The sequence below is a fragment of the Podarcis melisellensis genome, assembly GCF_964234715.1.
Source record: "Podarcis melisellensis genome assembly, chromosome: 1".
In the NCBI taxonomy this organism is placed as follows: domain Eukaryota; kingdom Metazoa; phylum Chordata; class Lepidosauria; order Squamata; family Lacertidae; genus Podarcis; species Podarcis melisellensis.
Genome location: NC_138528.1, coordinates 118,994,744 through 119,012,517, shown reverse-complemented (window position 1 = coordinate 119,012,517; position 17,774 = coordinate 118,994,744). Strand labels below are relative to the sequence as shown.

Here is a 17,774-nt window from a genome sequence, read left to right as displayed (position 1 = left end):
AATGAATTTCTGGTGAATGAGGCACAGGGGTGCCAACTATAGGGAGCTCTGGGTATCCAAGCTCCCACAAAATTTTTGTTGTGGGTGCTCAGCAGCCGCATCACAGGGCCCCCAACACAACATCCGGTGTGTTGCCTTGGGAAACACTGGAAGTCACGTCTGCAAGACCTCGGAACCTGACTTCTAGTGGCACTGGAAGTCAGGTTCCAAGGCCAGGGGGCGCGTGTGATGTCATGACATCACATCGCAGTGTGACATCATGACATCACGGGCACCCATAACATGGAGCCCAGGTTGGCTCCCCTAATGAGGCTATGCAAAAAATAAAAAAGCAGCTGTGTCCCTTCATGGTTTTTCCATTTTTTAAAAAGCACACAATCCCACTGTCCACAATTTTAAAAGTTTACAGTCCCACTGTCCATAAAAATATAGTTACCTGTGCCAAATCCATGCAGTTGTATGAGCCTGAACGTAATAATAATTGAGCCTTGCCAGAGATCTGTTTTACATATACAGTGAAATTTTATTTCTCTCACTACATCTTAACAATTTCACAAATACGAAAACCCGTGTATGGTCTCATCGCCCGCGTGTAAGGAAGGAACAGGTTCAACAGACAATTCAGACGTGTAAACGTTAACGCGTAAGCTCAAAGCGTTACAACGCAGCTGCTGCACATTAAGGTGTTATTGGCAACGTTAGCCATGTGAATCTCTCTACGAATTAGCTAAAGAGAGGGTTTAATATTTTATTTTTAAACTGTTTTTAGCCTGTCATCTGCTTGGTTGTTTCCTAACCTCCACACACACGTACCCCAGCTGTAACATAATAAATACAATTCTGATTCTCTCTCTCTCTTTTAAAGGACACTTAAACAAGTCATGAGAAATTTACAGTACATTTAAGTGGAAGTGCAAAAAAAACCAAAACACTTATCAACTACTCTCTGTTGTTTGGTCCCAGGTGTCCACGTCTAGATTCTGTAAGGCTTATGCATTGGGAAGACCCCATAGTATTCCATGCGGAAATCTGAGGGGCTCTTTTGCCTTCCTCACAACCTAGCTTGAGGTATTCCGTTACGTGGTCTGCATTCGAGCCAAGTGTGACCCCCACGCAGCTTTGCCTAGAACAGATCTAAAAATTTGACATGCTTCCTTGTAAGCAGCTTTCGCCAAGCCTGGAGCCCCACTCCAGCCTTTTGGGACTACAACTCCCAGAAGTCTCAGGGTCACACTGTTGTGTTTGGGGCTGATGGGAGATGTAGTCCAAAACACCTGGGGGGTGGACACCAGGCTGTACATTTCCGTCCACCTTTTAAAATGATTGATCGCCTGCGGCCATCGCTTGTCTCGATTACATGGAATGGAATGTCTCTCCCCGTCGCCAACCAAAAGCCATTTCAGGAAATGAATCTTAGTATACAGGCTGGTCTGCCCAGGGGTGTAAGTGCTGGGGTGGGGGCAAACACAGCCATTTGCCACGTCGCTTGGCTGCCAGAAGACAACAGTGTTTTGGTTCTGTGCTGCCTTTCAGTATGAGGGCAACCCTGCCCGTTTTAAGCAGCTGTTTCTCAGGAGAGAAAGCTTTTAGCAACCCTCTTGAGCCTCAAGGCTTCGGCCTGGAATAAATAATAATGTTAATAATTTTATTATCTATCCCCCACCTGCCTGGCTGGGTTGTCCCAGCCACTATAACGTTTCTTTTCTCAGCTATAATCGGCAAAGGCGGGTTCGACTAACATTTGGGAAACATGAAAAGAAAAGAAACATGAATCTGCCAGTATATTTGACAAGCAACACAAAGTGTTGTCGCGACAGCTCAAAACGTACGGTGCCGATTTTTCATTTATGTAAGATGGCTCTCCTGTCATTCCAGCTATGTTTATATTAATGATTTCACCTTTTCCTAACCAAGAACCATTAGGAGTTGTGTCCCACCCCTTTTGGCAGCCCACAGGCACTTTAAATGTACCCCACACATCGAGTGGGGAACTGGCAGTCTGTCCCCCCCACCCAAAAAAACCCATGTTGCTGGACTCCAGCTCCCATCAGCCACCGCCCATGGTCAGGAATCATGGTATGTGTAGTCCTAGCAACATCTAGCGAACCGCAGGCTCCTCACCCCTGCTATAAATAAATATAACCACGCCCCCCAATAAAATAAATTTCACACTATCGTGAGATAAAACATATTGGTCCTGATCAAGAAGTAAAGCGGCCGAGCTCACAAGGATCCCCTCTCTTGCACCAAACAAAAGGTGCTGTCAGAACGAACCACACGTGAATCCTGTTATGGGTTTTCCCTGGCAAGACCTGGGTGTCCCTCAAGTCCAAAAACGGATTCTGACATCCTATGTGAGCTAGGAGAACAGCCATCGGTCCCAGATGTGCATATGTGGCTCCTGCCTCTGAGCATGAACGCAAATACCCCATAGCTGACTACAACAGGGTTGGAAAGGAAAGATTCACCTCCACAGACTGTTTCTCCCCGCGTTGGGTTGGGTCAACAGGGTCCCATATTCTCACAAACGGAACAATTGCAGTCAAGTGGGGGGTTGTATGCATACCGCCAAACCTACACAACACAAACACAAGCCCTAACCCACAGCCTCGTAAACGAAGGGTTGTAGGCAGCCAAATAGTTTTGATTCAGTCTAAATGCCCTTACCAATTCCCTGCAGCCTGGCCAGAGAGCAGTGAACAGCAACCTGGCCAGTTCAAAAGGTTCCAAGGCTCATTTTTAACACAGAACTCAACTGGCCCAAAGCTATTCAAAGTTCCTGAAAAGTCTTTACAAAAGACAGAATTCTAAGCCGCTCCTTCATTTAGGTATTTAACTAGCGTAGTCTCTCTCTAGAGTTTCAGTAGTTTATGCATCTCTCCTTGGGAAACTAATATGCCTCCCAATAAATTAACATAGATTTAGGGTGGGTGGGTGGAGAGAAATACCTATGAATTCTCTTTTCCCCTTCCCTAAGAACTGATTTTAAAAATAATAATAATTCATTGTCTCAAGCAAGAGAGAATGCAAGGCAGCATTCCTCTTTCAGAACCAAAGCAGACTTTCACAAATTAAATCCAATACCAAGTTAGATTTCTGTTTTGTTTACGCACAAATGGACCCCAAACCTCGTTCCCGCAAAGGTTGAAAAGCGTTTTGTGTGGAATATTTTAACTCTAGTTAGTTATTTTGACACCGGCCTCTTCTGGCCTAGCCTTCCTAGGTTTTTAGTCCTTCCTGCCACAGGCCTATTGGGCTTTGACACAGAAAAAGGCCTTAAATATTTAAAAATGCGTGCTGTGTCAGGTTACCATCGCGGAGATGAAGGGAGCTGCAGTTTCAAGCTTTTCGTTTCAGCATTCCTCTCAGCTCCCCCCCAAAGAGCAGGATCCAGTGCAGCAAGATGACGACAGGCAGCAAAGGCCTATTCCTGCCCTGCCTCAGGAGGCTGAGCGCTGCAATCTGCAGGAGCTGGGTCTGGATCGGTGCAGCCTGGGCTGAGATGAGTTTCAGGAGCTGCCGTAGATACAGAAGTCTCTGCAGACGCATCACTGCTTTGATTCTGAGGGACGCTTGGTGCAGAGTCATGACTATTGTTGGCTTTCTAGGAAAGAGAAAGGATCCCATGTAAAAATGCATACTTGCAGTTTTCCCGCTGCTCAGGAAAGCGCACATATTCTTCTACTGCAGGTAAGCCAGGCAGCCTTGTCAGAACAACAGCAGCAACGGAAAAATCATACATAGCACAGCACATAAGCAATAAAAGCAATTATGGGGAAGCGCGATCATATCCAGGTAAAAACGTTGGACAGCAAGATGTCAAAAAAAACTTACCTTGCTTATTATCTTTTCCTAACTGCTCTTCCCCAAGAAGCATGCATGAAAAAAACTTGTTGTATTTTAAGGCAAAAAACGTTCTCTCGAAATGTTACATAGGCAATAACGCAGCACATCCCTACGGCTCGTTAACACATTTTGGCGCTCCTGTGCACATACTTTGCTTGACATATTTTCCATGTAATCCTTTGCATTAGCGCCACAGCGAGTTAGAGTTTGCTATTTCTGGAGCTGAGCTATGAATATTTCAGGAGACTTACTAAGCAGCAGGCCATTTTCCTACTCATGAAAAAAAGTGGGGGGGGGAGGGGAGATTGTAACATTTTCTCAGGTATTTTTAACGAGTTCGTTTCTACAATATGCAAACATAAAGCTAAAGCTAAAAGTTAACACGACCCCCCCCCCAAATCGAAACACTAAACAAATCCCACAGACCATTGCGGCCTAATTGGAACATGGGAGCAAGCTTGTGCATTCAGATCTCCCTGCTAGCTTGGGTCCGATGGCTGCAAAGGGGCCATATTCTTTCCTGACTCTAATGTGGGTGACATCTATCATTCAAGGGCTGAGATGCTTCTCCCTGGGTGCTTTAGATAGTAGTGGAACAGATTCTTGTGCAAAAGTATCAATGAGCTATCATTAGTGCCAACCTCTGAAGGGACATATTTAGTCTCATTTTTAAGACAGCTGCTCAAATGCCTGCTTTATGAGGCAGAGACTCCTCTTGATGACAAAACTAATAATTTTGTCATTAGCCGGTTAAGCTGCTTGTGAAGATCTTGGTGGAATTAGAGGCCAATGTTGCTTGAGTGTAACAGCACATTAAAGAAGTAGTTAGTACAGCGTACTTTCAGGCAAACACACACCAGGTTTCTCAAAACTTTGGATTCAACAGCACTGTTGATAGGCTCCCCCACTGCCTTACAACAATGTGAATGTTTTCCTTCTTTTGTTGCTGAAGCCTGCCTGCAAATTACTGGTGGAATTGGGTAATTTTAGACTCTGGCCTTGCAGAGTGAGGGGAGCTCTATAGATGGCAATATCTAGTCACTTATTTCAAAATGCAATGGCCAGCCATGTTGTGTTTGGGGGCCCCCCAGGACTTTTGCCCCAAATTTTGGCCCCCGTGCATCATTGCTGCAAATCACATAGGACAGGCTTCCTCAACCTCAGTTCGCCAGATGTTTTTTGGCCTACAACGCCCATGATTCCTAGCTAGCAGGACCAGTGGTCAGGGATGATGGGAATTGTAATCTCAAAACATCTGGAGGGCCGAGATTGAGGAAGCCTGACATAGGAGGCTGGCTACACCTCGGTCCAAAGTGGGGCAATGGACACTGTCAACAATCCAATTACTTGATCACAAATATGTACCTGATTAACCAGGAGATTCTCATTAGTTTGGGGGGGGGGTTCCTTTTTAAAAAGTAAATTTTTTAAAAGTGATAGGTGCTATCTTATAAGAAGCATCCTCTCCAATGTTGAGAAGGGATCATGCGTTTTCTAGGGTGCACATCAATTAAGACAAATACAGTCGTACCTTGGTTCTCGAACGCCTTGGTACTCATCTGTTTTGGCTCCTGAATGCGACAAACCCGGAAGTGAGTGTTTAGGTTTGCAAATGTTTTTTTGGAAGCTGGATATCCGAGGCGGCTTCCGATTGAGTGCAGGAAGCTCCTGCAGCCAATCGGAAGCCGCGCCTTGGTTTTCGAACGTTTTCAGAAGTCGGATGGACTTCTGGAACAGATTCTGTTCGAGAACCAAGGTACGACTGTAATGCTATTTTCTTCAGATTCTTTTTCCTTGCACACATATTTATGCATTTTAAGATTCAGTGAATTAAACATCATTTGATTAACCAACTAAATATAAATATATATATATATAAAAGATCAAGTCAGTGAGAGTCCATATTTAAAGGGAACCCCATATGTGTGTGTGTGTGTGTGAGAGAGAGAGAGAGACAGAACCTTCTTCCCAAAATCCAGGTACTTTTAAGACTGGCTTTGTTTCCAGCCTTGCTCTGCATCAACCTGCCGCAAATATTTGATGCTTGGAGGTTGCATAGAGCTGTTGTGGCTAATTTCTACTGATTATCTGCCCTTTCCAAGAAAAAAGAAAAACACCAAAAAACCCACCCTTGTAAGATAGACACATTATCTCCTCTTGTGGTAAAGCATTCCGTAGATTAAATCTGCGGTTGCACAAAGCAGAACTCTCTAGTCAGTATTCAAGCAACAGCTAATAAGTTTTGTTGAATAACCACAATCGGAGGAGCTCCCATGTTGTATATGGAGACAACCCGCGGAGTTTATGGGCTCAAGCCCCCAAATAAAACCTTCTGGGGCTTGTATTGTTTACCTCAAAGAAGAGAAAAGCACCGCAAGCCCCATAATTCTTCTCCAGAACCCCCTGTGTACACCACTCACAGATTGCCCTAAAAACCCCAACGGACAGATCTGCGTGGTTGAGATACCCCCATTGCTATTTCTTTTGGAATGCAAAACTTAACAGCTAGGAATTGAGGGAGGCTTCCAAGAGACCTTCGCCTGTCAGGTAAGCACACCTGTCAAAACAGAAGAATAAGCTAGGAAATGAGTTGAGCCATTTCCCACTTATTGGATGGGGTTGCCCGTTTCTCTGCTGTCCGAATTAAGAAAGGGATGGCAGGTACAGTGGTGCCCCGCAAAACGAATGCCTCGCAAGACGGAAAACCTGCTAGACGAAAGGGTTTTCCGTTTTGGAGGTGCTTCGCAAAACGAATTTCCTATGGGCTTGCTTCGCAAGACGAAAATGTCTTGTGAGTTCCTGTGGGGTTTTTTCCCTTTCCCCCCCTTTTTCCCAAGCCGCTAAGCCGCTTATCAGCTGATCCGCCAAGCCGCTAAACAGCTGATCCGCCAAGCCGCTTATCAGCTGATCTGCTAAGCCGCTTATCCGCTAAGCCGCTTAACAGCTGATCCGCTAAGCCCGCTAATAGGCTTGCTTCGCAAGACGAAAAAACCGCAAGACGAAGAGACTCGCGGAACGGATTCTTTTTGTCTTGCGAGGCACCACTGTACCAATGACAATGAGGCACCACTGTACCCACCCCAATAATGTTTCCTTGGAACCCTAAAAACCACATATCCGATTTCTCCTCCTATAAACACCTTTTAGGCAGCAAAGCGTGGGTTACCTGCAAAGGCTGGTTCTCGAGCACCTGGTTGCTTTTGGAGAGCTGGACCATTTCCTTGATCTGATAGAGAGCATAGGCGAGAGTGACCCAGGGGGAAGAGCTGACACTCCAGGCAGGCTTGTTGACGTCTTCCTGCTCTTCCTGGTGCTTTGTTTTCTTGGGAGGAAGCTTGGGCTCTGGCCGAGGCATGATATCTTCCGTCTGTTGCTGTACCAGGTCAATGGTGGCTATGGGCACAGGGCTGGAAGGCACTGGGATCCTTTCGGCCAGCATGGTTTTTTCTGAAGTTCAAAATAACCATTTGAAAGGTCAGTATTCGTTACCATGCAGCAGGAGTCGGCAAGGTTTACCTCGCCTGGGCCGGTTCACTCCAGCGGAGATTCTTCCGTGGGCCTGATCGCGTGCGCGATTTCCAGCATCTGCACATGTGCAGCGTGCGGCTACTGGCCGAGGGGGCGGCTCGGTTCAGGGGCAGCTCGTGGGGTGGTTAAATGACCCCCGGGGGCCGCTTGTGGCCCATGGGCCCAAGGCTGCTGACCCCTGCCGTACAGGGTGGATAAAAATCAATAAACAAATATAAAAAATCAGATTTTTTTAAAAATGTAAATCGGATTTTTAAAATACAATGCTTTTGGAGGAAAAATATTTCTATAGATAAGTTTTCTATTTAAGTTACATTGCAGTCCAAGGGCTATTCATCAGGAAATAAGTTAAGTTTTTCATGTGTGCTAAAACCCAGTCTTAAGGGGTTTTTTAAAAAATAAAATTGTTTAACCGCATCAGTAAACAAACATGGATACATATGCTACAACGTTATTGTTTTAGTTAAATAAATTGTTTAAATTGTTATTAAGCAAATTATTATTTTTCTCCTTCCAATAAAGTACAGAAGAAAGGTTGTCCAAATATAAACAGTTACCTTATTAAACCTCACAATAATTTCATAATGATCGGTCTATGTATTTCTAATAGTATAACCAAATCAGTAATTTCTGATAGAACTGTAAAAACGGCTCTGAAAATTTATTATTCCAAAAATGAAACCTTCATCTGATTGTAAATATTATGCTTACACTAGCAAGAATGAGTCTTTCTGTAAAATAAAAATAAAAAATGATTTAAATCAAGTCTTACGTGTTCCCTGTTCAGGGAAGTTTTTAACGTGTGATATTTTACTGTATTTTTGGTTTTATGGAAGCCGCCCAGAGTGGCTTATTATTACTGACTAGTGAATTTAAATCGTGATTTAAACCAAATCCACCCTGTTGCCCTCTAAAATTTACTTCTGAGCAATCAAGGGCACTTTTCAGAACCCCCAAACCCTTAAGCTCTGTATGGAAAGAATAATAGAATCCATTGTTTGATGATTCTTTCATGGAGAGGGACACACTTAGTGCAGCCCCCTGTGATTGTCAGGGACTGGGCAGAAGAGGAATGGTGGACACCGCCTCCCCAGCCTGACCCTTCCAGGGAGGAGGAAGAGGAAGACAGCACAGGGGTTTGAGGAAGGTCACAGCTCAGAGGCAGATGAGGGGGAAAGTTGGGGAATAATGGGAGAGGAGGAAGCCCCGGGGGTAACCAGCTGACGGACACAGTGTAGCTTGCAGTTGTGGTAGTCCAAAACACCACAATAGCTTCCCTGCGCCCTCTTGCTGCTAAGAATAACTCAGATCAGGGGTCAGCAACCTTTTTCAGCCGTGGGCCGGTCCACCGTCCCTCAGACCGTGTGGTGAGCTGGACTATTTGGGGGCGGGGGGTGAACGAATTCCTATGCCCTACAAATAACCCAGGGATGCATTTTAAATAAAAGCACACATTCTACTCATGTAAAAACACGCTGATTCCCAGACCATCTGTAGGCCGGATTGAGAAGGCAATTGGGCTGCATCTGGCCCACGGGCCTTAGGTTGCCTGACTCAGATAGAGCGCTGTTTTCTTACTGCAGCTCAGTTTATCAAGAATCTGCTCATGCTTTAAAATGAATTATACGTAAGGTAGCAAGACAAATTGAACTATGGGGCAGTGCTTATCCTTAGCAAGCTCTTTCACTCTTAGAACCCCATTCCCACGGACATCCAATAATAATAATAATAATGATGATGATGATGATGATGATGATGTCCAAATGCTGCTGTCTTTCCCTTGTCTCTGGATCAGTTTGTCTTGTAGACAGAGGACCTGACATTTTTGCTTATTAAAGGATGGCTTCTATTGAAAAAGCCCCTGTGTACCCAGCATGGAAAGTTCTGCTTTAAACAGAAGAAAACATGAGGTCATTTAAAAGTAAGCCTGGCCCTATAGCCTTAAGGTTATGACTCGAGTCAAATGATCAATGAGACGAAATGGGCACGAGAGGGAAAGAGTTCAAAGCAGATGAGGAGATCACCCCAAGAGGCAGAGGAAAATGCTGTTAGGTTGGGTGCCTCTGAATGCATGGGAATAATCTACCTACCTTCTTTCTCATCAGGAACTGCCACCCACTGGATCAAAGCAAAAAGCAATAGGATCACAAGACAGGCCATTCCTATCCCTCTGAATGTCGAAGCAGCTCCTGTGGAGAGAAGCAGGGAAGAGTGAGACCCAATTCAATCATGCAAAGAGCGATTTCTAGCCAGACTTGTAATGAACTAGAGGGACCAAAGGTCTAGCTCAAAAGTAAGGCAGATTCGCATCTTTATAGGTATATATATATATGTACCTTATTTTTTGCTCTATAAGACACACTTTTCCCCTCCTAAAAATAAAAGGGAAATGTGTGTGCGTCTTATGGAGTGAATGCAGGCGGGAGGCTCTGTTTAGCGCTCCCTTTAAAGAGCCACTATGCTGCGATCCTGCTGGCCGTCCTAGCTTCTTGCTTTGCCGCGCGCAGCCTCCCCAGCCCAGGAGAGGCTGTGCACGGCTATCCCATAAGCCAGGGTAGCCAACAGGATTGCTGCGCAGCGATCCCGCTGGCTGTCCTGGCTTCTGGGATTCAGAATATTTTTTTCTTGTTTTCCTCTTCCAAAAACTAGGTGCGTCTTATGGTCTGGTGCGTCTTATAGAGCGAAAATTACGGTATCTATCTATCTATCTATCTATCTATCATCTATATCATCTATCTATCATCTATCTATCTATCTATCTATCATCTATCTATCTATCTATCTTCTGATGCACCTCTGAGTAGACATACACAGGATTGCACTTTTAATGTGGTCTAAACCACTTAGACCACACCCTTTGGATGAAAACATTAGGAGAGAAGTTGTAGGAGCATTTAAAACACCATGGCTTGGATTTAGAGTGGAACTATGGCGTGTCTAAGGACGCGGGTGGCGCTGTGGTCTAAACCACTGAGCCTCTTGGGCTTGCCGATCAGAAGGTCGGCGGTTCGAATCCCCGCGGCGGGGTGAGTTCCCGTTGCTCTGTCCCAACTCCTGCCAACCTAGCAGATCAAAAGCATACCAGTGCAGGGAGATAAGTAGGTACCACTGTGGCAGGAAGGTAAACAGCGTTTCTGTGTGCTCTGGCTTCTGTTGCGCCAGAAGTGGTTTAGTCATGCTGGCCACATGACCCAGAAAGGCTGTCTGCGGACAAAGGCTGCACCCCATAGTCGATTTCGACTGGACTAAACGATCCAGGGGTCCTTTCCCCTTCCCTTTTGGCATGGCTAACTTAAAGTGAATAAAATTTGCTCACGATGCTCAAAGCATTGAATTTATGCTAACAGCTGGCAGGCAGGCTTCCTCCTCTGACCATGCATGCATGATTAAAGTTCTTCATTTGAATACAACTGTTAAGGCCTTCTTGGTGGTGGCGCCCGCCCATCAGATGTCAAGGAAATAAACAACTACAGTGGTACCTCTATTTAGGTTCACCTCCGGTTACGTATCCTTCAGGATACGTACACAGCAAACCTGGAAGTATTTTTCCAGGTTTCACTGTGCGCATGCACAGAAGCGCTAAACTGCATGCATGCGCAGAAGCGGCACCTCCGGTTGCAAATTCCTCAGGATCCGACCGAAGCTCCGGAATGGATCCTGTGTGCAACCAGAGCTAGTACAGAGGTGCCCCACAAGATGAATGCCTCGCAAAACGAAAAACGCGCAAGACGAAAGGGTTTTTCGGTTTTTGCGTTGCTTCGCAAGACGAATTTCCCTATGGGCTTGCTTCGCAAGACGAAAAAGTCTTGCGAGTTTGTTCGCTTTTTTCCTAAAGCCGCTTGAAGAGGCGCAGTTGTAATGGACCGTGCTTCGCAAGGCGAAAAACATTGCAAGACGAAAAGACTTGCGGAACGAATTAATTTCGTCTTGCGAGGCACCACTGTACTGTATCTGACTTTTGGAAGACATCTGAAGGCAGCCCTCTTTAGGGAAGTTTTTAATGTTTGATCGCTTTATTATTAATAATATTCTGTTGGGAGCTGCCCATCCCAGATGGGTGGGATGATGATGATGATAATAATAATAATAATAATAACAACAACAACAACAACAACAACAACAACAACAACAATAACAACAACAATAATAATAATAATATATTGTCATTATTATTATTAGGTGTTTTGAAGATGACAGGTAAAAGAAATGTCTTAAAGATACAGGTCCTTCTAATTTGGTGTGTCAAGTATCCACACAATTTCACACATAACACAACCCCCCCCCAAAGAAAACACAAGCATGATATCAACATTTGGCTAACATAACTTAAGCATAGGGAAGCGAAGGGCTGGGAAACATTTAATAAAGCAGCATCCAAAATGCATGAAAGGAGAGCAAATTGCTAATGGAACTATCCAACATGTTTCTCTTACCGAAATAGTTGACCAGCACTCCTCCAACCATTGCTCCGCACCCTCTGCCCAGGCCAAGGTGGAGGCCCTGCAGAATACCCTGAGCGGAAGTTCTTAATTCGGGAGGAACAGCAGCACTTAGGTAGGAAATGCAAGCTGCCCAGATGGCTGCATGGGTCACACCTGCAGAAAAGGAAGATGTTTCAGAATTCAGTGCCTTATGCTCCTGAAAATTGTTTTTTGTTTCTTTCTTCTTCTTCTTCTTCAGCCAGATTCAGGTTGTCTTGGATGAAATGGGTTTTAGGCTTCATGGACAGAAGTTGCTTGCTTACTCTACTGGATGAGATGAGGGAGTGTGAGACCCTGTTGATTCTCTAGGGCAGGCATGGCCAAACTTGGCCCTCCAGGTGTTTGGGGACTACAGTTCCCATCATCCTTGACCACTGGTCCTGTTAGCAAGGGATGATGGGAGTTGTAGTCCCAAAACAGCTGGATGGCCAAGTTTGGCCATGCCTGCTCTAGGACTTTTGTCACCAGCAACCATGGTATCAGTGTTGATGGGCTGTCTGGTTTAGAGGTGGGAGACCCTGGTTTTTAATGCTCCCTTTTCTACTTAGATGGCTAAATGCAGAAGATGGTCTGGCGGATGACCCTACAGCACTTATGCTATGGACTTCCCCATAGAAATCCATTTTATCACCAATTCTACTCAACATCCACATGAAACTGTCATGAGTCTGGGGGTGTGAGGTGAGGCATCATTAAGATGCAGGGGGCACCAGCTCTGTATCTCTCTTTTATCAAATCAGGAGAGGCAGGGGCTGTTTTGAAACAGTGCTTGGGAACAGAAGGACTGGATGAGGCCCGATAAACCGAGACTCGAGCCAGACAAAACAAAGGTATGGTTAATGGGAGGTTCATCTGCCTAGTTAGGCGGCCTTCAAACTGTTATGGATGGGGTTGACCCAGTCTCCGGCGGTGAGGCGGAAGCAGGAGGCCCTATTAGCTAAAGTGGTGCTTCAGGATAAGAACAGTTTCAGGTTAAGAACGAACCTCCAGAACGAATTAAGTACTTAACCCGAGGTACCACTGTAATATAAATTTCCAAACGGCATGTTTTTGGGAGGGGCTGCTTGCTCCTTGTTGCAAGCAAATGCTCTCTTTAACTGTTTTCTTCTTTTTCAAAACCAATTTTGGAAAAGGAACTATTTCCTATTTTCAAAACTGCAGGGTCAGAAAGGCTAAAACAACAACAACCCACAATTCGGTTCCAATCTCATCAATATTGTAAAAGATTCACATGTAATTGGTGTGTACACTAATTTCAAATCAGCACTGCTAAGCTTCAGCTGCCTGCGATTCTTGTTGCTAGAAGGGGGACCCAGCTATTATTACATTCTGAAATGCATTAGATGCAAACTAGAGTTATCCGGGTTTCTAATTCATTGATTCCGAGAGTCAGGTCAAAGGCTGCCAAGGCGTTTCTGCTGCTGCCTGCAAGGTGACATGCCTTTGATCTCAACTCTACTAGTTAAAACTGTACACACAGAGAGAGAGATAGCATAAATCTGCAGTTACAGCTCTCCCATTAAAGTTTACTGCCTTGTTTTGCATCGCCTGTGCTTTTAAGTTTATACATCAGGCTTAACGTGGCATAGGCTGCTTTCACGCAACTTTAGTTTATCGAGAGCACCTGCTGTTTCTCTACAGCATTCCAACCGTCACTTAACAAAATGTCAAACATGTCAAAATGTCACGATGACAAAGCACAGGGACGCTTTGCTGCTACTGCCTTGAGCCAGATATATATAAGGAACGCCATTCGCTGGGCGAAAACCTGTTTCGACTAATCATGTCTTTACAAGCTGTCTTTACTTAACTGTCAGGTGACACCGCCTTCTCCACCCTTGGCGCTGGCAAAAGTCCCAGGTAAATATCTACTTTGGCCGTTAACTATCTGTGGCCTTTTAGAAGCAAGTGGGATGCATTTAATGTATTTCTCTTTCCTCTCGGTTTTAATGGGGGGGGGTTGCTGTCCATTTGTATGGTTGTTATGTCGCTCTGGATTGCCCCGGGCAAGATCAAGTGAGAGACAAATTTAATAACAAAATTAAAAATACTTCTGTGTCACAGATCCTGAGAGACCTGCATTGGCTCCCAGTACATTTCCGAGCACAAGTCAAAGTGTTGGTGCTGACTTTTAAAGCCCTAAACGGCCTCGGCCCAGTATACCTGAAGGAGCGTCTCCACCCCCCATTGTTCTACCCGGACACTGAGGTTCAGCTCCGAGGGCCTTCTGGCAGTTCCCTCACTGTGAGAAGTGAAGTTACAAGGAATCAGGCAGAGGGCCTCCTTGGTAGTGGTGCCCGCCCTGTGGAACGCCCTCTCATCAGATGTCAAGGAAATAAACAACTATCATACTTTTAAAAGACATCTGAAGGCAGCCCTGTTTAAGAAAGTTTTTAATGTTTGATGTTTTACCGTGTTTTTAATATTTGGTTGGGAGCCACCCAGAGTGGCAGGGGAAACCCAGCCAGGTGGGCAGGGTAGAAATAATAAATTATTATTATTATTATTATGTTACTGCTACAGAATTAGATCAGAAGCCTCATTAGCCAATTTTCCCTCAAGTTGGATGATAAGGATAAGAGATTTCATGAGCTGAGACACAGGGAAGCTAGTTTGGCTAGAAGCCATGTGTCTCCAATGAGCCCACATAGTTTTGATCATATAAACCAGGAATGGGGAGCTGGTGGTGCTTGAGATGTTGCAGGACCTCATCTCCTGCAAGACTCAGTCAGTACAGTGGTGCCTCGCAAGACAAAAAGAATCTGTTCTCTTCGTCTTGCGGTTTTTTTGTCTTGCGAAGCAAGCCCATTAGCGGCTTAGCGGATCAGTTGATAAGCGGCTTAGCGGCTTAGCTGATCAGCTGTTAAGCGGCTTAGCGGCTCAGCGGACCAGCTGATAAGCGGCTTAGCGGACCAGCTGATAAGCGGCTTAGCGGATCAGCTGTTAAGCGGCTTAGCGGCTTGGGGAAAAGGGGGGGGGAGGAAAAAAACCCTGCAGGAACTCGCGAAGCAAGCCCATAGGAAATTTGTTTTGCGAAGCACCTCCAAAACGGAAAACCCTTTCGTCTAGCGGGTTTTCCGTCTTGCAAGGCATTCATCTTGCGGGGCACCACTGTATGGCCAACGGTCAGGAATATTGGGAGCCACAGTCTGACAACATCTCATATAAACATTCCTAGCTACAGCCCATATATTAACACGGACTCAAAAGTCTGTGCTCAGGGGCAAAGGGGCTTAGTACATCCTTGGTAACTGGTGCATTGAGAAGCCGTGTCTGTTGCAAGGAACGGAGGCGGTCTCCTTGCAGAGATTTCAGTTTGGTAGACGTGGGACAAGGGGGATGTGAATGGAAAGCCCAAGACTCGTGCCAAGTACTAGCCCCAAAGGCACAAGCCCACCCCACAAATACACACCCAGCCAGATACACAAGAATTCCAAACACAGCCTGCAAACAGGCTCCAACAAATGGCACTTGTGTGAACTGCAGCCTTCAAAAACCTCAATGCCAATTGGAGGGAATAAGGCAGGATAGCACCGTGAAGTCTCTGTGGAAGCAGCATGGGTGGTGAGCGTAACTGAACAGTGCAAAAGGACTATGCAAAGTAGAGAGGATGGCAACTAGGCATGTTCAGAAACATACCAAGTAATTTGCAGAAGCACAAAGAGTAAGCTAGAGCATAGGAGCAGCAAGCCAAAGACTAGACAGGAAGCTACTGTACTTTTCCGTCTATAAGACGACCCCATGTATAAGATGCTCCCTATTTTGGGGGACTGAAATTTAATAAAATGGGGGAGTTGGCTATATTGCCAGAGTTGTTTGGGGAGGGTTGTTTTTGGGAAAGATTGTGCAGGGTTGTTGGGCTTTTTTGGGGGGGGGGAGGTTGCCCAAGGTTCTTGAGCTTTTTGTGGGGGGGGGGGGAGAGAGATGCAGAAAGTCACTAACCCTAAAGACAGGAGCTCAGAATTGCTTGAATTGCAGAAGCTGACAAGTGTCTGCCCATTCGCAAACACAAGCTGGAAACACCCAATTGCCGCAGTGTCAGCCAATCCAAGGCAGCCCTTGACGCAGCAACCAATCACCTGCCCAATTAACGCAGGAGCAGCCAATCCAAAGCAGCCCTTGACGCAGCGACCAATCACCCGCCCAATTAACGCAGGAGCAGCCAATCCAACGCAGCAACCAATCACCTGCCCAATTAATGCAGGAGCAGCCAATCCAACGCAGCCCTTGACGCAGCAACCAATCACTCACCAAATCGCTGCTTACAAGCTGCAGCTCACAGCTGCAACCAATCACCCGGTCCCCAAATACACTGCCCATGTATAAGACTAGCCCCGTTTTTAAACATTATTTTGGAGTAAAAAAAAACCTCGTCTAATACACAGAAAACTACGTCCGTTCTTCCCAGCCTAGCCTATTGCGGTCTGCTTTGACCGGCAACATTTCTTCTGGGTCCCTGGCAAATGTTTCCCCCCGAATCCTTGAAAAGCGCCGATAGCAGGGACTGGTCCTCAGTGCCACTGAGCAGCAAGACTCCTCCCTCCCCTGAGATCATTTGAAAAGGCCTTGCATAAAATGCTCCAGTCCTCATAGCTGCTTCTCAAGGGCATCTGGAAATCATAGAGATGGCATCGTTTGGATCTTGCGCGTATTAAATTACATTTCATTATCTGATCGCTTCTGCCTGAACAGAATGTACCTAGAAATGAAAGGGAGGCAGCAATGAAGGGAAGCGGCTGACTCTCAGACGGCAACTGATCTCATTCCACGGACGAGGAAAACTCCCACTGATTTCATAAGGAGCCCAAACGGCACGCTCTGTGGGCATAAATAAAGGGCAGCAACTCAAAGGAGAACAGCTTAGGAGCTGTAAAAACGGATCTGGAGCCATACGCAATCTCCTGGATACTTTTATCGCTCCCACTTGAAAATAAGTAGTCGCATATCCAAGGGAAATGTTCGTATCAAGTTCAGGAGAAAATAATTATTTCTATTTACAAGGCCAACATTCTTAGCTTGAAGGCTCTCAGCGTGTGTGTAAGACAAAGACAGCTTCTGCCACAAGGGATTTAAGAAGGAAGGACACGTTACAAGGGAAAATATACTTATGTGTGTGGGCCCCCGGAACATAACCCCCATGTTATGGGGGGTGGGGGACGACAGACGCCTGCAATGAAAAATCAGGGCACATATTAAGGGCCATTTGCCATTTTCTGGTGAGGTTCTATCACATCCTGGCAAATTCATGTTGTAGAATTAAAGCTGATTTAGTGCTCTCAATCAACAAACCTGCTACTCCTCCCAAACGGAAGTAAGGCATGCCATGTAACACCAACTGTCCTGGGAGTCCAAGGGAGGAGGGAGGAAAATAAGCTGAGATTCCAGGGGAAGAGGGAGCAAAATAAACTGGGATTCCAGGGGAAGAGGGAGGAAAATAAGCTGAGATTCCAGGGGAAGAGGGAGGTAAAATAAGCTGGGATTCCAGGGAAAGAGGGAGCAAAATAAACTGGGATTCCAGGGGAAGAGGGAGGAAAATAAACTGGGATTTCAGGGGAAGAGGTAGGAAAATAAGCTGGGATTCCAGGGGAAGAGGTAGGAAAATAAGCTGAGATTTCAGGGGAAGAGGGAGGAAAATAAGCTGAGATTCCAGGGGAAGAGGGAGGAAAATAAACTGGGATTCCAGGGGGAGAGGGAAGAAAATAAACTGGGATTCCAGGGGAAGGGGAGTGGGGGAATAAGACAATCCGAGGCACCTGCCCCTGCAAGAAGGTCCTCTTCCCCTCCCGCCTCCCACTGCCAACTGGGCCATCTACCACCAAGTACCATGTCAAAAAGATGCCAGGAGATGGAGGGAAAGAGGGGAAGACAATGCCTGGCGCCTGCTCCAGAGGGTGTCCCCAGAAGATCCTAATGATCTGA

The 17,774-nt window shown here is 45.8% G+C and overlaps 1 protein-coding gene across 4 annotated transcripts in view; it reads right to left on the bottom strand.

Annotated features, from left to right (window-relative positions):
* Positions 1-500: 500 nt before the first annotated feature.
* MFSD6 (major facilitator superfamily domain containing 6) overlaps positions 501-17,774 on the bottom strand; it is a 44,044-nt gene continuing 26,770 nt past the window's right edge. For 2 of the 4 annotated variants that reach the window (XM_081917915.1, XM_081917916.1), the window contains exons 4-7: positions 11,808-11,969; positions 9,465-9,563; positions 7,013-7,293; positions 501-3,604 (exon numbers count right to left, since the gene is read on the bottom strand). In XM_081917915.1, the coding sequence (XP_081774041.1) occupies positions 3,425-3,604; positions 7,013-7,293; positions 9,465-9,563; positions 11,808-11,969 (722 nt within the window). In that variant the 3' untranslated portion in view covers positions 501-3,424. Of the gene's footprint in view, positions 3,605-3,834; positions 3,857-7,012; positions 7,294-9,464; positions 9,564-11,807; positions 11,970-17,774 lie in introns of all 4 variants that reach the window. The other 2 variants (XM_081917918.1, XM_081917917.1) reach the window with 2 other exon arrangements.